This window comes from Chiloscyllium plagiosum, chromosome 2 (genome assembly GCF_004010195.1).
Source record: "Chiloscyllium plagiosum isolate BGI_BamShark_2017 chromosome 2, ASM401019v2, whole genome shotgun sequence".
In the NCBI taxonomy this organism is placed as follows: Eukaryota; Metazoa; Chordata; class Chondrichthyes; order Orectolobiformes; family Hemiscylliidae; genus Chiloscyllium; species Chiloscyllium plagiosum.
This window is the reverse complement of record NC_057711.1, coordinates 121,409,883-121,435,802: the sequence shown is the minus strand read 5'-3', so window position 1 is coordinate 121,435,802 and position 25,920 is coordinate 121,409,883. Positions and strand designations below refer to the sequence as shown.

The following is a 25,920-nucleotide window of genomic DNA, read 5'->3' as shown; positions in this document are numbered from 1 at the left end:
CAGCTCTCTCAGTATATCGAAAATAAATGGAAAATAGGCAGGAAAACTGGTCTGGAAAGTTGGACTAAATCACTTTAAGTTGAGACAGTGTTGACAAATGTCACTTCTTCAACCTTGTGCTCGTGCTGTGTTGGGGATTTGATGTGTTCAGTGAGCTGGACCAAGCTGAGGTGAACATTACTTCTTGTCAATAACAAGGGGACATAGTTTTAAAGTGAAAGGCAATCAGTTTAAAGGGGATTTGAGGAAAATATCTTTCACCAGACAATGGCAGAAGCCTGGGATGCTGGTTGAGACAGGAAACCTCACAACCTTTAAAAAATACTTGGATATACACTTTATGAGCCTAGTGCAGGAAAGTGGGATTAGTGTTGGTAAGAGTAAACTTTTAGCAGTTCATGATGGATCGATAAGTTCTGGACTGTACAATCCTCAGCAAGGGAAGAACGAGGGTTTGGGGGTGAGAAGAATTCCAGTTCCTGACTGATGACTGTTATACTTCTAAGTGTAAATGAACCAGATTAGCTGGTCAAAATCAGCTACTCTGCAGAACCAACTTGTTCAAATATCAGATGATCTCGCAGGTGATTTTGCAATAGTGATGCCACAGGGTGATAAAAGTCCTCTTGATGTAGTGATTTTGTGTCTGGGTGAAGGGAGGCAGCACGGTGGCTCAGTGGTTAGCCCTGCTGCCTCACAGTGCCATGGACCCAGGTTCAATTCCAGCCATGGGTGACTGTGTGGAATTTGCACATTCTTCCCCATGTCCATGTGGGTTTCCTCTGGTTTCCTCCCACGGTCCAAAAATGTGTTGGTTAGGTGAATTGCCCCTAATCTCCAGGGATGTGTATTAACTATGGGAAATGCAGGGTTACAGGGATACAGTAGGAGGGTGGTTCCAGGGATGCTATTCGGAGGCCAGTGTGGACTCGATGAGCTGAATGGCCTGTTTCCCTAGTGTAAGTATTCTGCGAAAAAAGAGAGGGTCTGTGGCTTGGGATGGAGATCAAGGCCAGAGTGATGATAGTGGTCTAGAATTCACCATCTGAGGGTGGGGAGCTCAGGGTAATCTCCTACATCCTAGCAAAGCAGAGATATCCCAATGGGGTTGGGCTGGAGAAGGAGGGGTTTGACTGAGTGATTGGGAGCCAAGGAAGGAAAGAAAGACATAAGTGAAGGAAGGTGTGTGAGTGAGTGGGGACTCAGGGACAGAGGCAGACAGATGATGTTTGAGAATGTTGGGGAAGAGGTCCAATGATTGTTTTTAATGCCTTGGTCACTTTTGATCATATTTGAACAAAATGGGAAGACTTCTGATGACAGATGAAAACTCATTCCAATATATGTCTTTTGACCTTAGATGAAGTTCAATGATTAATGATAATTTTCAAGTGCATTTAAGTTCACTTGAATGCTAAACAATGTTGAGATTTTTCTGGTAGAGGGGTCAGACACTATTAAGTTGTATAAACCTCACTTCTACCAACCTTCTCAAAGACAATTATAGTGGGCCACAAATGCTGGCTTTGCCAGCTATGTTTACACCCCATGAAAACGTTAGGAAAAATGTCAATGGGTGAGTTGGAGACTAGTTCTCAGTGTTAACCATGCAAAGCCACATTAAAAATGGTGGGTGGCACAGTGGTTAGCACTGCTGCCTCACAGCGCCAGAGACCCGGGTTCAATTCCTGCCTCAGGCGACTGACTGTGTGGAGTTTGCACATTCTCCCCGTGTCTGTGTGGGTTTCCTCTGGGTGCTCCGGTTTCCTCCCACAGTCCAAAAATGTGCAGGTCAGGTGAATTGGCCATGCTAAATTGCCCATAGTGTTAGGTGCAGGGGTAAATGTAGGGGAATGGGTCTGGGTGGGTTGCGCTTCGGCGGGTCGGTGTGGACTTGTTGGGCCGAAGGGCCTGTTTCCACACTGTAAGTAATCTAATCTTAAAAAAAAATCTAAATTTAATCTGACACTGCTCATATACTATAATCTCACTCTAATCACAAACACTGGGCATACAGAGAAGATGTCAGTGCTGGTTATAATCACAAGTAACAGCATTTTAAAAATTGATTAATAATTAACTCAACATTGTCAAGGGAACTGCTGATTATATTTTGATGCATATATATATTTAAAAAATACTGTCTGAGGGTAATGATGATGTGGATAAACTGCCTAGATTGCTTTGCTGTTATCAATTCAATCTACAATGTTGCGTTTTGTGCAAGATGGCAGTGTCATTCCGTAATTAAGTGAAGTCAGTGTCTGCAGAAAGTACAGACAGCAAACAGCATCACCTACTGTCCAAAAGAAAAGCTGTTACATGCAAAACTACTCGACCAGGTCCAGCCTAAAATCATTTTCCACTGCTGAGATACCGATGACACATCTTGGAAAATACTTTTTTCAGATTTCACCCGATTCATGTACAAGCTTCCAGCAAGATGTGCAACAGCATAATTAATTGTTACACCAATACAATGTCAGCTTCACCCAAATAAACCATGATTTGGAGATGCCAAATTTGGACTGAGGTGTAAAAAGTTAAAAATAAAAATAAACCAGGCAGTGTTGTTTTATGCACATTGCTGATGTTCAGTGAATGGATTTTAAGACAGCAACCTGCTGGATTTAATGTAGAGTCACCACTGATCGCATGCATATAATTTGCATGTTGGACTGCAAATCAGGGAAGCAATTCCTCATCAACCTGTATTTCATTTCTTGCTTTCCTGGATTTTTTTAAGCAGAAAATTCAAACTCTGGATGTGGAAAGTATTTTGTATGTTTGTTTATTAAGGGTTGTTTTAGGTAAATGAAGAATCCAAACTTGAGCTAATAAGTGGCAAGTAGCATCCACACCACACAAGTGCCAGGCAATGACAACCTTCACCAACAGAGAATTCAATAAACATTGTCAACCCAGACATCATTGCCATTGTTGAATTTCCTGCTTTCAATAACTTGGGTTACCACTGACCAGAAACTGAACTGGACCAATACTGTGGCTACAACAGCAATGTCAGAGGCTCGGAATTCCACAGTGAGTAACTCACCTTCTACCTTCCCAATTCTGTTCACCAACCACAAGACACAAGTCGGGAGAATGACAGTGTCCTCCCCACCTGCCTAGATGAGAACAGTAAGAGCAATATTCAAGAAGCTTGACATCATGCAGGACAAAGGTGCGTGCTTCATTAGTACCCCCATCCACCACCCTGAATATGCATTCCATTTACCACCAATACACAGCGGCAGCAGTGCATCTCGTCTACAAGACGTACTGCAGCAAATCAACCAAGGGTGTCTAACAGCATCTTTCAAACTACAATCTCTACCATCTAGAAAGATAAGGGCAGCAGATGCATGAGAACACCACCTGTAGGCTCCCTCAGGCTACACACCATTCGACTTGGAACGATATCACAGTTTCTTTGTTGTTGCTGAATTGAAATCCCAGGTTTTCCTTCCTAACAACACTGCTGGCACCATGTACCAACCACACCATGAACTGCAGCATAACTAGAAGGCAGCTCAGCATCACCTTGTCAATTGCAATTATTGATTGGTAGTGAATGCCAGTCCACCCAATGATGCCCACTCTCTTTCAACAAATATTTAAAGAAATGAAAGGATGGACAGCTGACTGACTGATTCACTGGCACAATAAGCGACTGCTCACAACTCCCTACTCATTTTGCTGTGCTTAAAGCCTGTGTTAATTCACTGGAGAACCTACAAGGAAGGTGACATCACTTGGCTGCCACTGGATGTGTATCTGAGTGATCTGTAATACATTACCATTACGCTAAGGAGCTGCACCATATGCAGGTGCCATCCTCTTCAGGTGAATCACTCTCTGAAGAAATACTCAGTTTCATGAACAATGTTAATCCATTAATGATGGGTGAAAGCGGTCAATCTCCATTTGCTGTTGGTAAGAACTCACCATCTTCACAGCAGTCGGAATTTTACTTCCTCCTTATAAAACTTGATGCTGGACTTTCAAAGCAGTATCAGAAAAATAGTCAGAAATCCAATGCCATTCTTGGAGACTCTGGCACCTCTGGTCACAAGTTTCCATTTTTGAGATGAAATGTGGGGAGTGAGCATGAGGGGCACCAAATAACTCACCTGATCATGTGTCAAACAACTTGTTCAGAGGTGGAAGGTGGGCTTTGTGGCTGATTATTATTTCTAAAAATATGCTTTGAGATATTATCAGTTATCTCCTTTACAACGCTGAACTTATTATTCACCAATTTTTAAAACGTTGCTACTTGTGATAGCATCTTGGTCCCTCAGAAGCTAGCTGGCAACTTTTGAATCCTAGACATTATTTATTGAGACCCATCTCTCAGGGATCCAAAATTGAGAAGGTAGCTCTTTCCCTTCTCACATGGTGGAAGCCATGGAGGGAGGGGTCTTGGAGGCAGCAGCAGGTGATGGCTTTCAGAGGTCACCCCTTTTTGTGTCTCTGATTGACCCCAAAATTGGGCAATTGCAGATACACACTCCCACCTTTCCAATCAACCCAGCAGGCAGGTTATCCTGGTTACCCAGTTGTGAAAGCAGTCACTTTTCTTGCCTGCAGAAAAGCAAATAATCGGGGGGGCTGGTGGGTGAAGCCCACATGTGGTTGTTAGTTGGCTACTCATGGCTGCTCATTGGTGGCAGGTCAGGAAAATGCGCACTGACCCTTCTCACACAGAAATCAATTAGTTAGGTGGCAAGGACAGGGTGAGTTTCTCTCCAGAAATAATTCTCTCAATTATTTCTCATTTTCATGAATGTTAATCTGTGCCACTGATTTGATTTGATTTGATTTATTACCATCAGATGTAACCTAAGTTTTGTGTGCAGCACAGGCAGATCATGACATACGAAGATCATAGGATGATTGAACAGAGCGAGGAATACAAGTTATGGTTGCAAAGGTGCATAAAAAGCAAGATCAATATCAGATTTGAAATTTGAGAGATCCATTCAGAAGTCTAATAACAGCAGGAAAGAAGCTGTTCTTAAACTTGTTGGCGCGTGTTTAAGCTTTTATATCTTCTGCTTGATGGAAGAGGGTGGAAGAGATTATAACCGGGGTACGAGAGGTCTTTAATGAAGTTGGCTGCCTTTCTGTAGCAATGAGAAGTGTAGATGGAGTCAATAGATAGAAGAAATAAATATGAAATAGTAATGTGGCTCAGGGGTACCACAAGTGTATTAGTGGGAGATGGAAAATGCTCCATTAGTGCCATAGCTTCTCAGAATAATAAGACAGAAGCTGGCCATTCAGCACATTGTGCCTGTTCCATAGGGGATACAATGTGAGACAATATGGACAGGATGTTGCTCCACAAAATGCAGAGAAGTTAACTTTGCATCTAACAGGAGGTGCTTATATATATCTTTATATATATTATATGTGTGTGTGTGTATATATATATATATATATATAAAATGTACTGCCAACTGGAATTAGTAATGGAGGCTAACATCCAAAAACAATGCAAATCACAAGAGTGAATATTTAGATGATAACACCAGTCATAACTTGAAATTTTTAAAACTTCTCATATAATGAACACTTCATTGGCATAGAACTGTTAATTTAATCTGGTACCAATGATCACTTTGATTCAGCCAATTCTTACATCAACTAAAGTGTCCCTTTTATAGATGTCAAATATGAAATCATAGCTTCCTCTCTCTCAGTACCTTTCCATCTGATTGTCTACCAGCTGTCTCTCTCTCTCTCTCTCTCTCACTCTCTTTATAAAAGTCCAAACAAGCAATACATTCATGAAGCTCTCGGATCCTAAGGACTGACATTGTTAGCAAAGCGAACCCTTGGCTGAACAGATTTGAAAATAATAAAGGTAAACCAAAATGTCACATCTTCCAGACAATGTACGGGTGCAGATAAAAGTGACATAGTATCTGCATTGTCAGATAAAAGGGATGCCATTAAACATGAGAATAATATCATTTGTTATAAATTAGGAGATGTCACCAAGTATTAGTGATAATCACAACCATGTGATCTGCCACTACAATGCACCTGTAAATTTAATACCTTCTAATGTCACAGGATCTGAAATTGTAACTTTTTTGTTCAAATACCCATTTACTTCTAAGTCTAATGGAATCATTTGTTTTGTTGTCAAATTAAACTTCATGTCTTCAAGTTTTAAATATCTCGACACAATCATCCTCTTCGATGCTGGTGTAGTTTTGAATGTTAGAGGGATTCATATTCACTTCGAATAAAGATCGTGTTCACAGGAGATTGCTGCTTCTCAGATATTTCTAAGACTCATCTCAAAAGGCCAAATTTTCAGGAGTTATTGTTACAGTAAGATTTCCTTTCATTTCCATCCTTTTTTCCACCTAATCATATGAAACTAAAAGATTCAGAAAGCTTAGTAACCCATACCTTGTGGTGACTGATGCCAGATAATCTGTTCATAACCATCAGGCTGGCCATTTTTGTTTATAACTAGGTCACCTGTTGCTTCCTTTGTTCTTACAGCTCAGGAAACACAATGACATATTGTTAATTGTGGAAGCCCTATCACGAAGAATTGGTGACCTACTTCAGTCTCCATACAAGAGAGAGTGGGACAACTACAACGTTTGGAACTGATGAGGCTAAGCAGCTACTTCCAGAACACAATATTATCAGTTGTTGTGCCCTCGGGATTTGCCTTTTCAATGGACTAATTTTGGCTCTTCTTCATTTCCCTTCAACAAATCAAATGCATAAAATGTCACAAGCATAAAAGTCCTGAATTGATATTATACATAGTGAATTTTACATTACTAAAGATAATGGAGAAAATATTTGATGGAACCTCAAAGATTGTAGTCTTTTATTAATCTTGTGCCCATTCCTGTGAGCTGTGCATTGTTGATGATTTGACAGTAAGATGTAACTAGTGTTAAATGAGTCTTTCAATGGCAGCACACCTCAACAGTGGGCCCACATTTGAGAGAGGCTAGCACTGCTTAAAACTTGCTGGTACCTTTTAAAGGGGTGAGTGTTCTGGTTGCAGCAAAGGCTGCAGCAAGAGGAAAATTACTAACTAATGGGGCAACAGGCAAAAGATATGGATACAGTGCTTCAAAAGTTCAATGCCCTCATGAAAGTCAAGTTCAGAAAATCCATCTTCAAATATCAAATTCTATCATACCACAAACTTCAGCCATCGCTCTATGCACCACACCATGTGAACTCAACTATCAACAATTTCTCTCAATCATGATACAAACCTTACAATCACTCACTCACCCTCACATACATGGCATTTCGACTAACCTCTCATTCACATCCTACATCTTGCCCACACACAAGCCATTTAACCCTCATAGAGATATCAGCAAATCCATCGGATTAAAACCTATTTCTGTATTTCCCTCTTTTTTTTGTACGACATAAAAGCAAATAACCAGAGGAAGCAGCTAACCGGAGGGGAGTAGGCATGGCTACAAGTTCTCAGCCTTCACGGAGCAGATGGTGCATTCAGCATCAATACAGCAACTAGGACCATTTAGGATGATGGTATTCTCATACCTAATCATGAGAATGCTGGTGATGCAGTATTGTGTCCTTACCTCTGGCGTGGATTTAGGCCACTCCTGCTTTAGAGTTGAGTGATAGCATCTCTGTACATGTTGATCAGAATATTTTCTCATGCCTAATATGCCCTCTCACATCCCAATTCTCCTTTAACCCAACAGCTCTTCTGATCTCTAAGATGTAAATGGTGTCAGCAAGTACTTGATGCTTTCCTCTTATCCCCACACCCCTTACCATGAACTTAGCCTTGTGTCTTTCCCTTTAAGAAATCTGAGGGCTACAACTTGACCAGGTCATGATGGAAGATGAAGAGGTGGTCAAGCAGGAAAACAATGATAAGGAAGAAACACAACCGCTCTCCTTACCACATAATGGGCACCTTAGAAATGGTTATTACACGCAGTGGCGCACTGAACAGAAGACTCCACACTTCAAGAGAATGCTGGTTCTAGATGGTCAGCAGGCAAGATTTGTGGGATTGACATATCTGATAAGATGAAAGCCATATTTCACACTTTGTTAACTTCAACAATTGGAAAAATTGGAAAATGTTGGTTGCATGTAAAAGCAGTGCTACATGTAGCTGACAGATTGCACTCTGCTACAAATATTGCCCACCACTTGATTGAACAATAAGCCAATTGAACATTGGTAAACTGGAGTACAATGGCTATCTTTAGCTTGTCATCTATTTGTGCAGAAGCTACATAAAGCTTGAGATGTCAGCTGACATGCCTTTTGCAGGAAATGAAAGTGTGAACAATCTTTCTGTTCATAGATCACAAACTTTGCTGCTCAGGCAGATGTTTTTCCAGGTTTCCAGATGATAATTCATCTCAGCAAAGGATTTCTGGCGTTCCAATGCCCTGTTAATCCCTTCAAATAAAGTTATAGGTTTAACAATAGCTGGAATAGAGAAGGATAAGACCAGGCATTGTAAAGAAAGCAAGGGACAATCTCTAAACTGTTAGTAATAGCACACTTTGTGCAGCTGAAGACAGCTATTTTTGACATGGTGTACAAAAGCAGGTGCGGTATAACTATGGACCATTGTCTGATTTGCTTTAAAAGACTGTTCTTTGCATGCTGCTTAAATTACAGTTCTGCACGGTGATTTTCCAATTACCTTCACTACAATGAAAGATTGCATGGTAGGAAAAATTGAAACGTAAACTTATCAGACATCTGGGTCGATCCCAGGGTGGGTGTTTTATCACAGGGAGTAACTCTGAAGGTCTATTCCTCCAACCAAGCTGGTCCAGTACTCGGTTTCGCAGGATTTTAACAATGACTTTTGATCTTTCAAAATAGTACCTCAAGTTTCTTTTTTTTTCATCCCTGCGTAGCTTTTTGGTTGGTTAGCAATAAAGTCTTGTAATGTTCAATTAGGTTTGATGAAATTGTTAGCCTGTGGAATTCAGTACCACAGAAAGCAGTTGAGACCCAAACAGGATGATTTCAAGAAGCAGTTGGATAGAGTACTTGGAGCTCAAGGGATCAAAAGAATTTGGGGGGGGGGGGTATGAAAGCAGAATCAGGCTAAGAAGTCAGATGATCAGATATGACCATAAGGAATGGTGGGACAGGCTCAAAGTGTTAAATGATCCTATTTTCTACATTCTACATTACTACATTTTTTTCTATACGAGCATTATGTTGTTAGGTATACGATTGGTCAGTCATACTAAAACTGTCAAGGCTCATTTGATTGACAGACAAAAAATGTTCTAGATGAGTGTGTAGATCAAAAGCACCTTCAATTTGCAAAGAGTAAAATAAAGGCACTCAAATTTGAAATAAAAATGGAAAATGCTGCAGACACTCAGCAGGAAGGCAGCATTCTGGGGGAGAGAAAAGTAGGGGTTAATGATTGGTTCTGATAAGGGATAATCAAACCAAAGTATTAATCCTACTACAGCCACTGCGAACGCTGGAGAAACTTAGCAGATGTGACATCACCTGTGGAGAGAGAAATAATTAACATTTTGATCTGGTATGATTCTTCAGAAGTGAAAGGTGTTAGAAAACTGGCTCTTTTTTATACTTTTGACAGAGGCAGAGGAGAAACAAGACAGCAGACATCACAGAGTCCCCAGTGCAACAGACAAGGGGGTTGTTATCAGTGGAGAAAGGGGCAAAAAGAGCTGTCCATAGGCTGTAAATTGAAGTATGAAAGGAAAAGAATGAGTCCCCGCTTCTAAGTGCAGAGTAGACAAGATAAAGCTGTAGGAGAAAGGAGGGAGGAGACAATGTAAGAAAGATGGAAGGTAGCCTTAAACATTCAAGCATCCTGGCTACATATAGAAACACGCAAATTAGAAACAGGACAAGCCATTTGGCCCTAAAAGCTTTCTCTGCTGTCTTGCATGTGGCCTCAACTCCACTTTTCTGTCTGACCACATAACTATTCTTTAACAATCAAGAATTGCAAATGCTGCCTGCATTTGCTGGATTTATTTTGGATTTCTTTTATCTCATTCTCTCTTCATTTTATTTTTCGCTTCTTTTCTCTTGCCTCTTCTCGTTCAAATTTTCTTGAGCCTTTCTTAATATTATGCTTGTAAGAACATGTTCACCACTTTATCTTAACAGTTTTCTTTCATGCTTGCTCGACCACAGATTGACGTAAACCCACAGTGTGTGCCACATGAAAAGGTGGCAATGAGCAGTGGAAATCCATGAAGACCTATGACAAGAAGCTAAACAGAAGTTGCTCTAGCTAATGAAGGCACTAGTGGTACTTAAGTATAGGAGGAATTTCCAAAAGCATTTCCGCAAGCAATACAATTTTAGAAAAGACAGGACTGTGCACCAAGAATAAGATGCACACGAACAATTGATTTGCTGAGCGAAGGAATTCTGTAGGATTGATAGAAGGGATACCTGTTGGGCAGTTGTAATAATAGTGAAAGGACCACAAGATCTTTAGGGATTCCAAACACTGGTACATGTATCCCCAGGGCACAAAATGCATACACCTGATGGGAGGGGTGAAGGGATGTGGGAGAAATTGTCTCATAGATCTTTTCTCAATCCTTACACTTGTGTGTGCTCTTGCATACTTGCTTTTTTTCTCAAATTTTCACAGTAACTTGTTGGATTTGCATGAAAGTAGGAGCTGAAAATTCTCAATCATTAACATTAACAGCACTGTGGGTTAGTTAAATGAAACAGGGCTTTTGGTTTGGCAGCAGCATTTAACTGGGTTTAATGGGAAGGTGATGGCCTAGTGGTATTATTGCTAGACTATTAATCAAGAGACTCAGGTACTGTTCTGTGGAACCATCTTCAAATCCTGCCATGGCAGTTGGTGGAATTTGAATTCAATAAAAATCTGGAATTAAGGATCTAACAATGACCATGTTGTCAACTGTTGAAAAAAAACATTCTAGTTCACTGATGCCCTTTAGGGAAGGAAACTGCTATCCTTGCCTAGTTTGGACTACATGTGACTCTAGACCCACTACAATGTGGTTGACTCTCAATTGTCCTCTGGGTAATCAGGGATGGCAATAAATGCTGACCCAGCCAGTGAACCCCACATTCCGTGATTGATTTTTAAAAAGTCCTTTTGATAAATGCCACTGCAAATTGCTTTGCCAAGTGTGTTTAATATTAAGAGAAAGACTTGCAATTGACATTACTAACAAGATCAGTATGACTGGACTTTATAGGAAGCAATGGGGTAGTTCACAATCAAGCTTGAATATTCCTTGGTCCGATGTTCAGTTTTTAAAAAGTCGTGCTTTCTGCCGTCCAAGTATTCTTCCCCTTTAGTAGTATCCATTCTGCTATCTTCCAAGCTGTTACTTTGGTTTTTATACAATGTCTTTTGGAAGGAATTCAAATTTCTTTATGTTTTGAAAGTCGATATTTTATTGAGAAAGTCCTGATTTATCATCAGTAACGTTAGAAACTGAGTGGTCTAAGTTGATAATTGGCATTAAATCCACACTGATCCCACTTTAGATTTGAAATACACAATTTGAGTAAGAAACACATCATTAAAACGTTAAACATAATCTAAAATGTTACAAGAAATCTTACAAGAAACAAAATGTTCAAAACAACTGTTAAGCAAACCTATTTTTAGGTGTACCTGACATGAAGCATAATAGAATATCTAAAAATGTGTAAAAGGAAAGAAAACTCTCTTAAAAAGACAACATATTGTCAATAGCAGATACAATGGTTACAAGCCTGAAAGACAGTCAGTTCTGAGAATTGCGGTCACCAAAACCCACTTGGGATAAATTGGCTCCTGGGAAGAAACATTCTTGTATATTAAATCTTTCTAGGATAGGTAAAATCGGAGAGGGTTATCAAAATTGCAGCAGTAACTTGACTGTTAATAGGATCCGTAGTTCAAAATGACATTTCAGGCTTCATAAATTTAAGTGAAATTGGTGGTAGAGGTACAATCTATACAAAGTGAATTATTAAAGTTGAATCTGCTACTTTCTGACAGATGTTGTTGTCCATTCCACAGATCAGTCTTAAGCATCATAACAGATTGTGCTCCAACCAATATCCCCTTTAAAATGCTTATGTGTGAAAGTTGATTTTCACATGCATTTATTGAAATTAAATCAGTCGAAGAAATATTCCCAGCACCAAACATACATGGGCCATGGCAAGAAAAGTTTGGTGTTATGTCCAACAATGAGCTTCTCAAAATCAAGAGCACAGAGTCCCACTTTCCAACTAAACATTTGATGGCGAGTGAAGATTCTCACTTGTGAGAAGCAAAAGCCTATCTACGTTGATTATCACTCATTAACAGCCTCATTATTATGTAATTTCATCTCATTGTCATGCAGAAAAATAACAAAGATCTGCACATGCTGAAAATCAAAAATAAAAACAGAAATTGCTGGAAAACTTAGGAGGTCTGGCAACATTGTTTTTTAATAGAATTCTTACAATGAGGAAAGAGGCCATTTGGCCTATCGGGTCTGTACTGACCCTCTGAAGAGCATCCCACCCAAATCCCTCCACCCCATCTCCATATTAATCATGGTTAATCCACCTAGCATCCCTGGGCACCAAAGGGGCAATTCAGCATGGCCAGTCCACCTAACCTGCACATCATTGGACCGTAGAAGGAAATCAAAGCTCTTGGTGGAAACCCACACAGACATGGGGTGAACATGCAAATTCCACACACAGTCACCCAAGGCTGGAATCGAACCTGGATTCCTAAATCCATGAGGCAGCAGCACTAACAATTGAACTATCATGACTCCTGCGAGAAGAAAGGTCACTAGACCAGAAACATTAATTCTCCTTTCTCTCCACTGATGCTGCCAGGCCTCCTGAGTTTCTCCAGAAATTTCTGGTTTTGTTGCATCATTATGCAATTTCGTATTCTCCCACCTGACAGATTAAAGAAGCCATCAACAGTTCTTGACGTAAAAGTCAGAGCAGTTACTAGTGACTCTAGCTTATCACTTGCTCCTCCACCAATTGCATTTCAGGCAGCAGTCAACAGCATCTCAGGTACCCCATGGCCACAGATATTGGCATTTGACATGTTTCAGTCTCATTGCATAATCATAGCATATCTTAAATCTATTTATAGTGTATGTCTGCATTTTAATGCTGATCTTTGGAGCATACTAGCATTTTTCATTATAATGCTGCTCCCTCAAAACTTCGATAAATATGAGGTGGTGCATTTTGGAAAGGCGAGTCAGGGCAGAACTTATATACTTAATGATAAGGTCCTGATCAGTGTTAGTGAACAAAGAGACCTTGGAGTGCAGGTTCATAGCTCCTTGAAAGTGGAGTCACTGGTTGATAGGATAGAGAAGAAGGCATTTGGTATGCTTTCCTTTAATGGCCAGACCATCGAATATAGGATTTGGGAGGTCATGTTGCAGCTGTACAGGACATTGGTTATTTTGGAATATTGTGTGCAATTCTGGTCTCCCCCTATCGGAAGGATGTTGTGAAACTTGAAAGGGATCAGAAAAGATTTACAAGGATGTTGCCAGAGTTGGAGGATTTCAGATATAGGGAGAGGCTGAATAGGCTGGGACTGTTTTCCCTGGAGCATAGGAGGCTGAGGGGCCACTTTTAGAAGTTTATAAAATCATGAGGGGCATGAACAGAGTAAATAGATAAGGTCCTTTCCCTGTGGTGGGTGAATCCAGAACTAGAGGGCATAGGTTTAGGGTGAGAGGGGAAAGACTTAAAAGGGACCCAAGAAGCAACCTTTTCATGCAGAGGGTGGTGTGTGTATGGAATGAGTGGCTGGAGGAAGTGGTGAAGGCACCCGAATGGGTAAATTAATAGGAAGAGTTTAGAGGGATATGGGCCAAATGCTGGCAAATATGACTAGATTAATTTAGGATATCTGGTTGGGATGGACAAGTTGGACCTAAGGGTCTGTTTCTGTGCTGTACATTTCTATGACTCTATAATTTTGCACCCACTGCACACAATTTGCACCAAACTCATGGATTGGACCAGATGCATCTCAGAGTTCCTTGCTTGCCCTCTTAGAGCTCACTCACTTTGTGTCTATTTCAATGCTCACGACATCACTGCTTTCCTTGTGTCTTTGTGTTTTGCTCCCTCAGCCACTGTTTGGAGTCTCACAATTCTTCTGCTTTGCATTGTGTTTCAGTGCAGACCCAAAGCCAGGTAGCTTGTCATGGTCCATCAGCAGTCCATAGTCAAGTGGGTTGAAATGTTGCTGAATGTCAGCATATTACTTCAGTCTGACATCTCACTATGTGCCTGTCACATACACAGCAAACTAACTGAATTTGCACTAATCGAATAGCTGTGCCTCAAAGTCTAAAGGGAGTGCTCCTCAATCAAGAGAAGGGAGTCATCCTTCAGTGAAGGGGCTGTGAGACACAAGTCATGGGCAGTCTTCAATATGTAGGGTTTTGGGCACAGTCAGCTGACTGATTGGGGCGTTCAAAGTGAGGGCCTATATTCTACAGTCCAGAGAATGGACCACAGTTAGCAGTATGAGTCCAGTGCAATCAGTCCAGTTGGGGAGCTTTGGGCATGGTCACTCATCGTTCGGGGCTGTCCATCGTTATTGCTCAAAAGGGTGGACATGATCAGCCCTTGCATCAAGGTGTGTTATCGGGAGTCAATGCTGCAGGAAGGAAACTAGAGAAGTTAATTATGGAGTTTGGAGGTAGCATGATGAGATATAGAGGGGATTACAATTGAGCAAAGAGGGCAACTCAATAGATAAAGGTGGGAGACAATAAAGCATTGAAAGAAAAGGGGGTAATGTGGGAGGGGTATCATTGGGAGTCACCAACACCACGGATTCCATTGCAGAAATAGTGCATGACTGAATCTGGCATGTTTACTCGATATGCCTCAGATCAGGGATTGAAGTGTGGAGATGAAGACTTCAGTAGATGGGGTTGGGTGAGGATTTGGGGAGGTTCAAAGCCTAAGACATTGATTAGATTAGATTAGATTACATTACATTACAGTGTAGAAACAGGCCCTTCGGCCCAACAAGTCCACACCGACCCGCCGAAGCGAAACCCACCCATACCCCTACATTTACCCCTTACCTAACACTACGGGCAATTTAGCATGGCCAATTCACCTGACCCTGCACATCTTTTGGACTGTGGGAGGAAACCGGACCACCCGGAGGAAACCCACGCAGACACGGGGAGAACGTGCAAACTCCACACAGTCAGTCACCTGAGGCGGGAATTGAACCCGGGTCTACAGGCGCTGTGAGGCAGCAGTGCTAACCACTGTGCCACCGTGCCGCCCACATATGCCACCGTGCTGTCCACAGGGAGGGATCCCAAGATGGGAATATATATATATATATATGTGGGGGGGTTCACCAATTGAAGGAGGTTAAGCCTGAGGCTCACTGGTTTCGTTCCATTGTGCTGAATATAACGTGCCCATTGGAGCTAAAAATGGTTGTCACCATACCTGAGTAAGTGCTACATTTTGAGAAAGAGGGGTCTTAAATTTTGAGTGATGTGAGGCCATTCAAAGGGCAACAGCACTATACAATGACCCTTACTTTGAATTAGAATCACTCCTCTATATGCTGTATCGGTATCTGTATCCTCCTGTGTGCAGTCCAAATCTTTGCCCTAAGCACTCTTGATCACATGATGCACTGTGAGGAATCAGTCCCATTAATGGCTGTGATTTGCATTGCAGTTCAGATCGATGAAGACCCACCAAACTCAAAAAGTTAACTCTTTTCTTCTCGCAAATGCTGCCAAACATGATGAGTTTCACCAGCAATTTCTGTCTTTGTTTCAGATCTACAGCAACCACAACTTTTGCTTTTATTTTAGCATGCCTGAGACAGTTGGGCCCCAATGGTGTTACTGCAGTTCTATGGCCTTTGTGTCAGTTTGCTGAGTGCCCCGAAAACATGCCAGTTGCTCCTGTATCTGCCCACGCATGTCAATGTTATGTATTGCCAACAAGACTGGATCCTCGTGTTGTTGGCAATTAGTAACAGGTTAAAGGGTGATGGGGAGCGAGCAGGCAAATGGAGCTGAGGTCAAGATTAGATAAGTCATGGTCACAATAAATGGCAAAGCTGTCTCAAGGGGCTGAATTGCCTACTCCCTGTCCTAGGTCTGATGGTTTTTTTTTACTATAGAGATAAAGGAAATGCTCTTTTTACCTGCAGGTTGTAAATGAGAGAATACATCATGAACAAGGAGTAGGAATTGTAGCATGTTAAGAATAATTCAGATTAGAGATAATAGGAGAGTGCCACAGCAATGGACGATGTCTCTTGGTTGGCAATATAAGGATGTTTCAGGAAGTCCATAGGACCAATGCTGATCCTTGTTGGCAGGTGCCAGAATCCTCTCTTTATAGCGGGAGAGCAGTTGAATGTCAGACACCTCACCACCTATCCTGTCTCTTTCTAGTGAAGAGGATGGCCCTTCTCTACACCTTCCCTTTCTCTCAGACCACCAGATCTCTGCCTACAAAGTCAGGTGTCAATTTCTCCTGAGTCAATAAATGGTGGAGCTGGAAAAAGCATACAATTCAAGCAGCATCAAAGCAGCAGAGTAGTCGACATTTCAGGTCAGAACCTAACATCAGGATCTTTCAGTACTCCAGCTAATTTCTCCTGGACTACCATATCCAAGGCAAAGGTCTCAAACTATGCAGGGCGGCAATGGTACGTTCATTTGGGTGCACAGCAGCCTTTTAAAGATTTGGCTTTGGTGGCAGGGATCCTGGGATATCCAGGTAATAGCAAACAATTCTGCCTACAGCACGTGAGGGTATCTGGCTAGTACCAGTGGCATAGTGACGTGGCACACATCAGATAAGGTGAATTTAGGACAATAGTGCAAGAAACGCTCGCCAGGCCTCATGGAGAGAAACCCCCTCCATGAAATCTAACAGAAATGACAGTTACCTGATTCATGCTAAGATTCAGCCCAATATATTGTCAGCACCTTTGAGTAGATAACAACTTCAAACAATCACCTATAACCACAAGCATTACACTTTATTTATTCCTTCATGGGATATGGGTGTCACTGGCCAGGACAGCATTTGTTGCCCATTCCTAATTGACCTTGAAATGAATGACCATCCAGACCATTTCAGAGGGTGGATAAACCATATTACTGTGGGTTTAGAGACATAGGCAAAAGTGAGGGCTTAGAGACATGTAGACCAGACCATGTAAGAATGGCAGATACCTTGCGTAAAATGAACATTAAGGAAACTATGTGGATACTTACAACAATAATTCAACGGTCACCATTACTGAGATCAATTGTATATTCCAGACTAGTTAGCTTAATTTATATTCCATCATATGGAATGAAAAATGAGTAAAACCTGCAAATTCTGCACATTGCCCGAAACTCATCTTGTGTACTTCAAAATGGAGTGCAGTAATCCATTTCCAAGCATTCCTGTTTTTTTCTCCCCATCTGGGTAAATGCTATGGTGGAATTTGAACCTATGTCCCCAAAGTATAACCCCAGGTCCCTGGATTGTTGGTCCAAATGCATAGCCACTGCATCATCATCTGTCTCATGTCTATGCTTGAGCACATAGCCACATCTATAACTTTAATGACATGTAGCACTATCAAGTCATTATTTAAGATATACACGTACATTGTAACCTGTACATTTTTCCACAATGTTTGGAAATGAAAGGGGTTAAAATTTAAGCTGTCTGTTGGTAGTGGTATATGGACAGCTGGTAGCTCAAGAAGAGTTCACGAACTAAGTTAATTTTGAGAACCTCTGGCCTGTATCACTTACAGCACTTCATAAAAATATGAAACCTTTTCTCCAGTTCTGCTCAAATATTAAAAATTTCTTGCCAAGAGCTTGAGAAAAAAATCCGAGTACATTCACACACTCAGCCCACATAGCCGAAACTTAATCTCAGGAACAACATTTAAATAGAATATTGTTACTTCAGACAATTTGCCAAAAGTTATTATTTGGGAATTGACACAGCAAAAATGTTTGGGGTGGATTTGATGGCTTCCTCAATTGACAACTGTGCCTGAGGAGACAAAAAGACTGTGTAAGTTATAGAATCTCTTTTTCAGGATAAATGACAAGCTTGTCTCTCTCCAATGATCTTTGGATTAACACTTCCCAACTCTGATGGCTGTTCACATCCAGACATTTTTCTCTTGATCTTGTAAAGATGAGGGAAGGGATGGTAGTCAATGAACATAAATAATATACTAATTACATCACCATAGTTTAATTTCAAATTCCCAGTCACAGTACCCTACAACAATAAGCATATATGTGGACTTCAACCTATCCTAGTCCCACAAAGCTGAAGGGTTTTAAATTTTTATGAATAGATGGAGTTTGAGGATACTATTTTCAAGGCTAATTCATCTGCAATGCTAACAATTCAGATCTGAAATACCAGGCTGATAAAGCAAATCAAAGACACTATGCTGCCTTCATTAAGCACATTTCCAAATTCCAATTCCAAGTGCATATGGTATTCCCCAACTGGTAGTTGGTATAGTATCAGCAGATGACTATATGCTATTTATATTTTGACAGTCACAGACATCCCAATGACAGTAAAATTCCTCTTTTTTTTCATCTCTGCAAGCTGGGAGGCTCAACAACAACTGGAAGCAAAACTTGTCTTGGGTAATGACATAAATGACTGAAAACAAATTGAAGCTAGTCTTGCTTCATGCTCAATTTCTTTCTCAATTAATTGAATGGAGAGCAAAAAAGGCTTACTGCTCATGATGAACTTAGCCTCCATTAAATCGAATATAGAGTTGCAAAGAGTTCAATAATTATTCAAAACATAGAGCAGGAAGAAACGTGGTACTAGAAGCTGGTGATTAACATTCTAAGAAAATGTTTTCTTATCCACTACAGAACAGTGAGAATGTTTGATTCCTTAAGTTGCTTAAAGTATATTTTAATCACCCTTTCCTTGTAGATGGGCATTGCCCATTTAGGGCCCATCCCTAATTACCCATGAAAAGTTGGTAGTGAACCATCTTCTTGATCTGCTTCATTCCATGTGGTATGATTATACACACAGTGCTTTTTTGGGAGGATGTTCCAGGTTTTTTGTTCAATGACATTGAAGGAATGATGATATATTTTTAAGTGAGGATGTTGTGAGACAACTGCAGGTTGTGGCAATGCCATGGGCTTGCTGCCTTTGCCCGTAAACTTTATGGGTTTGGAAAGCACTGTCTAAGGAACATTGGTGAGATGCTGCAGTGCGTTTTGTAGATGACACACACTGCTGCTACTGAGCATGGTGGCAGAAGGAGTGATTATTTGTGGATGTGGTGCTAATCAAAGCAGACTACCTTGTCCCAGATGGTATCAAGTTCTTGAACGTTGCTGGAGTTGCACACATTCAGGCAAGTGGGAGTCAGGAAGTGAATTATGCACTGCAGGATTCTTAGCCTCTGGCCTGCTCTTGCAGCCACAAAACTTATGTAGGTTGTCCAGTTCAGTTTCTGGTCAATGATAACTACCAGACGTATGAAGGGAAAGCTATTAATTTGATGTATTTATTGTCTCATTTTACTTTATCACCACTTTGAACAGAATAGCCAACAACTGTCACAGAGACATTTCTTCAGTGGCAAATTATTTGCTTTTCGCCATCTAACAAACTAGCACTGTTGCTTCATGTTAGATTTTTCAACCTACTATTGAAGTTACTCCTCCGTGCTTCATAAAATATAAAATCAAATACAATGAATGCAAAAAAAAGTTTGATTGACAGAATGGAATATTTAAGCCAATAAGAATTCAAGAATTGCATTCCTGGGGCAGAAATTTGTTGGAAGATCTTGCTTTTGCTTTGGGCAATCAGGTAGCTCAGGCATTCCAGCCATCACTTTTCATTTAAGTTCCAAAGCAGTTTAACACTCAAACTTTCTTTCTTTGGTTGGATGAATCTGATTGATTCTCACTGAGGCTATACCTGAGAGAAGCATTCCACTGTAGACAGAAAGAAAGTGGTGAAAACAATGACTATGGAATTATAGTTCAGGTTGACCAGAAACAGACTAGCATCAAAAGGAGCTAGGGAAAAAAAGTTAATTATCCAGCTCAGAATACTTTCAATGTACAAGCCAAAAAAAAAAGCATTGTTTTAATATTTATTAGAAATTGCAGTAATATCAGTGCATATCATTGCTGCATGCTATCTCATCACTTGCTAACCTGATCTTCAGATTTGTGGTTCAAGACATCTCCCAGTGGCTCCTCAGGATAGCTTTCCCGACGGATTAACGTGAATTCAGGAAGAAACTCTGCTCCTTCTACCAATACTGCAGGTCCCTGTAATCCAAATGTTTAATATAAGGTTAATGTTTATCACAGTAAGGATCATCCCTTGTCAACTGCAAACATCAAACTCCCAATTGTCAATAACTTCTCTTTTTATACAAGATGACACATTTTGCTTTTGTTCATTCATGGGTTAGGGATGTCTCCTGCAAGGACAGCATTTTTTGCCCATCCCTAAATGCCCTCGAACTGCTGCTGTCCGTGTTTTGTAGGTACACCCACAAGACTGCGAGGAAGGGAGTTCCTGAATTTTGGCCCAGCCACTACATCAGTCAAGTGGGGGTATAAATAGCATATAAAACACAAAAGAAAATGTCTTTGTGCTTGTAGAAACTTGGCAATATTTCCAACAGCCTTGCATCAATTTTAAATTATTTTGTATTCCTTTTCCAATCTGGGAAGGAAGTAGCCTCTTTATTTTCCCTTTGACATGTAAAGTGTCTCTAATGACTAGATTAGATTCCTTACAGTGTGGAAACAGGCCTTTTGGCCCAACAAATCCACGCCGACCCTCTGACAAGTAACCCACCCAGACCCATTTCCCTCTGACTAATGCACCTAATGCCACAGGCAATTTAGCACGGCAAAATCACCTGCACATCTTTGCGATTGTGAAAGGAAACCAAAGCATCAGGAGGGAGCCCATGCAGACAAGGGGAGAATGTGCAAACTCCACACAGGCAGTCGCCCAAAGCTGGAATTGAACCTGGGTCCCTGGTGCTGTGAGGTAGCAGTGCAAACCGCCAAGCCACCATGCTGCCCCTAATTCTAAAACTAATCTGCCATAATTCTAGGACATTAGAAATTCATGCAATTTTCTTCAATCACATCAATTTAACAGTTCTGCAGCTTGATGAATACAACATCTGTGAGTGTACAATGTTACACAACAGCTAGAAGAGAACAAGATTGTGCTTTGTAATGATATTCAACTAAGAATCTGTAATCTCTAGATGGATAAGCTCTTGCACAGTCCAAGTTTCAACATGTAATTACTATTTTCTACAGATTGGATATAAGGATATACATTTAGTTAGCCTTTCAAACAATTATAAACCCAAAGAAAGTGGTTCATATCAGTGACATATCAGTTTAAATAACAGTAATGCACATAAACATATAAGAGTACTGAGTTGGGAGTAATTCAAAGCCTCAGCAAAAGAAAATAATAAAACAAAATAAAGAAGCACTTCAGAACTTACCAGTTAGCATAAAGGTGTTCTACCTTGGCAGTAAACATTATGGATGAAGCTCGTACCAAAATTATATCTATCATGCTTACATATGTCAGAAGACACATGACACCAGGGTATGGTCCGAAGGGTTTAGTTAAAATCACAAGTTTTCAGAGCACTGCTCTTTCACCACCTGATGAAGGAGCAGTGCTTCAAAAGCTTATGATTTTAAACAAATCTGTTGGACTATAATCTGGTGTCATGTGACTTCTGACTTTGTCCACCCCAGTCCAACACTGGCACCTCCACATCATGGCTTACCTATGTGGTATGGGATTTCATATTTCATACAAATATGCTGTCATAGCTTTAGAGTTTTGAAAATTCTTAAAGACTGAGTGGAAGAAAGTTTGAAGGACATCTGCTCAGATCAACAGTTTATCTGATGATTAATCTCTTTGTGAAACCACTCTGCTGTTTACTACTGTCCATATTCAGCCATCACAAATAATATTTCAGCTATAAAACAACAATTTGAATCAAACTAGAGGTGGAACCATGAATCAATTCTACATTTATTTACAAGGTAATTACATGGTATCTCCTCAGGGGTCAGTTAGGTCAGTTGGCTGGAAGGCTGGTTTGCAATGCAGATTAATGTCAGCAGCGTTGGTTCAATTACTGCACTGGCAGAGATTACCATGAAGGACTCTGTTTCTCAACCTCTCCCTCACTGAGGCATGGTGACCCTCAGGTTAAGTACCACCAGTCATCCCTCTCTAATGGGAGAGTAGCTCTCTGGTCTGATATGATGGTAGCAACTTTCCCTTTTACCTTGCAAACAAACAACTGAACTAAGACATCACCAGATCTTCTCATTTATTACCTTTACAATATCAATCAGATCAGTTTGATTTCTGGGAATCCCTATCAAACAAATGATTTGTCGAAATTGCATTTTGTTCAAGCCCTATACAAGTTACAGTCTATAAATAAAAGTTCAATCATACCATATGTGCAGAAACAAGATTCCATGTTATACAGAATGACAAAATAGGAGGGGGTGAGGGAGGTAAAGGAAAATCAATGCCATTGAAAAGAAGTAAAATGGATAGAGTGAAGATAATAGTTGATGAAAATGAATGTTGAGTTGGTGCTAAATAAAAAGGAAGAGTGGCAGAATTGGTTGGGGGTGGGGATAAGCAGTTAAAGTGCTATGACGGTGTTGTAAGGTGAGAATGGACAAACTGACAGTAGCTATGTAACCTGAAGTCTCTGTGACCAACCAACTTGTCATCCTTTCCCTTGTACATTATCTTTGCAAAATGAGACAGGACACTGTGTTTCTAATGTGAGATGATTGAGGTAGAATGTAGATGTTCTTTCATGGTCACCGGGTCAAAATTCTGGAATTTCCTCTCAAACAGAACAGTGCATGTATCTATGCCAGATGAATTGCAGCAGTTCAAGAACGTAGCTCACCACTATCTCCTGAAGGGCAGTTAAGGGTGAGCAATGAATACTGGCCCAGAGCTAACAACAGAAAACATGAGGAATTGAAACCATCATTGAAAATTGAAAGAGGATGTGACTTTTATATGAGTGTTGTCCAGTTTACAGTACTGCATATCCAAGGTAGTCACATAATATTCAAGGGTAATCAGCTATGATCATTTCCAAGGAGTTAATTCATACTAATTCAGTCTCATAACAATTGTTGTTACAAACAGACTGATGTTTTAAAATATGAAGAACAATTTTTATTGGTGATCCAGCTCCAATTTGTTCATACTGTTGCTACCAGAAGGTTCACAGAATTTGTACTGTACGCAGATCTCTAATTGTTTGAACATAAGTTTGCAGTGCAGGATCATTGGTTTTGCAGGTACAGACACACTAACAGGGACCGAGGTAAATTGGAAACATTAGAATCTGCTGGTGATGGATTACTTTTGCATGGAATTTGGATTTCAGAGTGTACAGGTCTCACTCTATCTGGATTCCTTTGCTGCACATTGTATAAAATCTACAAGATTTAAGTTATAGCAATTTACTGTTTGTTTGACCTCTTTAATCAATTTAACAAAGATAGTGATCTATACTTTTTGCATTCTCCAATAGTTTATGGCTTACCACCAATTTAAAAGATTAAAAAAAGCATTAAAGTGTATAGATTTATTAGGTATTTGACCCCAAGTTCTGAAAAAAACATTAACATTTTTTGTTTTGTGACTTATTTTGGAATTTCAAAGTTTATTCATATTTAGCTTACTTCATTGTTAATCAGTATGAGAGAGTGTGAAGTATGTGATTGAATTATACAGTTCAATTATACACAGTCAGTCAGCTGTGTCTCAGGGAGTAGCAGTCTCCCTTCAGAGACACAAACCTATGGGTTCAACCCTTCTCCAAGGACTTGATTGTGTAATTCATGATGACACTTCCTGTGTAGCACAGAGATAGTATGTTCTCCCTGGTGTCCTACCCAATATTAATTCCCTCAAACAACATCACAAAGTAGACAATCTGAACATTATCATTGTAGCTCGCTGCAAGCAATTAACTGCCACACTTCCAGCTTTATAGTGTTAAAGGTTGGGTATTGCATGCCCCCAACAGGTGTGCTTTTTTGAAGCAGAGGTATGTAAAACCATGTCAGGATCCCAGCCCACTACCTTCCCATCCATCCCTGAGCTCACCCCTCCCATAAGACAAGGAGCTATATTGACCATCCGCCACCAAATGTGAAGACATAATCAGGGGTTACTTGAGCCTGCCAAAAGCTCAAGTGACCCCAGTATTGTACTGGACACACCATAACATTGTCAACATTGCCAAGCAGGCATGAATGGACAGGCCTAGTTTTTATAAACATGGGTAAAAATATCTGGGCTCTTGTGGCCATGCCTCTGGGACATATGTCCGGGTTCAAGTCCCACCTGATCCAGATGTTGGGGATTAAAAATATCTAAAGGTGGTTAAGAAGTGAGTTACAATCTTTGGAAGGTGCTCTTTACCAAAAGATGACAGCATGCCCTTTTCTTCCTATATTCTTGGCCTTTAAAACCACCTTAGTGGCTAAAGTGGCAGAATGGGCAGAATGTAGTCATTGGCCATCCCCCGCCACCCCATATGACCCTGTTATACTTCCCTTCCACTTCCAAAGCAACTCACCGAATTGTCACCATGGGTAAACTTCAGGAGTCTTTGGAGGATGAAAAGAAAAACTTCTAACAACCGAATACAACTCTTATTTACGCACACTTAATATGAAACTAAAAACTCCCTATTCATGAAACACATTCAAAGCTTTCAAATCTCCTCATAAAAACATACAATCTTCAATTCAGTAGCCATCAAAAACAGCTAATCTTTCAAAACTGTCTCTAAGCTGCCAATCAAACTGAACTCAGAAGGACAGAAAGTGAGGACTGCAGATGCTGGACAGTGTCAAAGAGTGTGGTGCTGGAAAAGCACAGCAGGTTATGCAGCATCCGAGGAGCAGGAGAGTCGACGTTTCGGGCATAAGCTCTTCGTCACGCATTAGTCCTTAATTTCTGTTGAAGGGCTTATGCCCAAAACATCGAATCTCCTGCTCCTTAGATGCTGCCTTACCTGCTGCGTTTTTCCAGCAACACACTTTTCCACTGTGAACTCAGAACATCCTGTTAAGATAACTGAAACTTTGGAAAATCTGCTAAACACTCAATGATATTAGGAAACTTCAAAAAGACCTTTTACAAAATTTTAACAAACTTCAGACCAAATCATTTAAGCAGATCTGTCCTTCAAGAGCATATCCATCAACTCCCTGTATTTGTAGGTCACGCATTGCAGGTTAAGGGCACTGCAATGGCCAAAATGGGATCTGTTTTAAGACAACACAGAATTCAACTGGTCCTGCAAAGTGCACGTTTCCAGTCTAGGTGAATCATGTCAAAAAACAAAGTAATGTATCAGAAATATCTGCAATGTTTAAAGGTTCACAAATTGAAGTTTGCTTCAAAATCACAACGAGAGAAAAAAAATCATTTAAATGGCAGGCAGCAAAAATCAAAGTTTTGAGAACAATCCAGCAAACATAAGGAGAGCAATCTACACCAAGTTAAGTGAGACAGTTCTGATATAATCAGGGAAGCCTGCAAACATGGAAACTTTGGACTCGGAGACATCAGAGGATTCTGCTCCTCCAAAATAACAGGGCAACCTTTAAAAACAAGACTACTTAACCTGGTTGTGAAGCGGTTGAAGTTTTATTTAAAATTGGTTGTAACTGATACAAAGGCTATACCACTCGAACACACAGAAAATTCTGTTTTCACAAATAGTTAATCAATGAGTCGGTTGAACGATTGATA

General features: G+C 40.5%; 1 protein-coding gene across 1 annotated transcript in view; it reads right to left on the bottom strand.

The window, feature by feature from the left end:
• The window catches only part of LOC122563665 (ADAMTS-like protein 1), a 561,186-nt gene that overhangs the window by 418,418 nt on the left and 116,848 nt on the right, over positions 1–25,920 (bottom strand). The window contains exon 2 of the mRNA XM_043717704.1: positions 20,262–20,378. Coding sequence (XP_043573639.1) covers positions 20,262–20,378 — 117 coding nt within the window. The remainder of the gene's footprint in view (positions 1–20,261; positions 20,379–25,920) is intronic.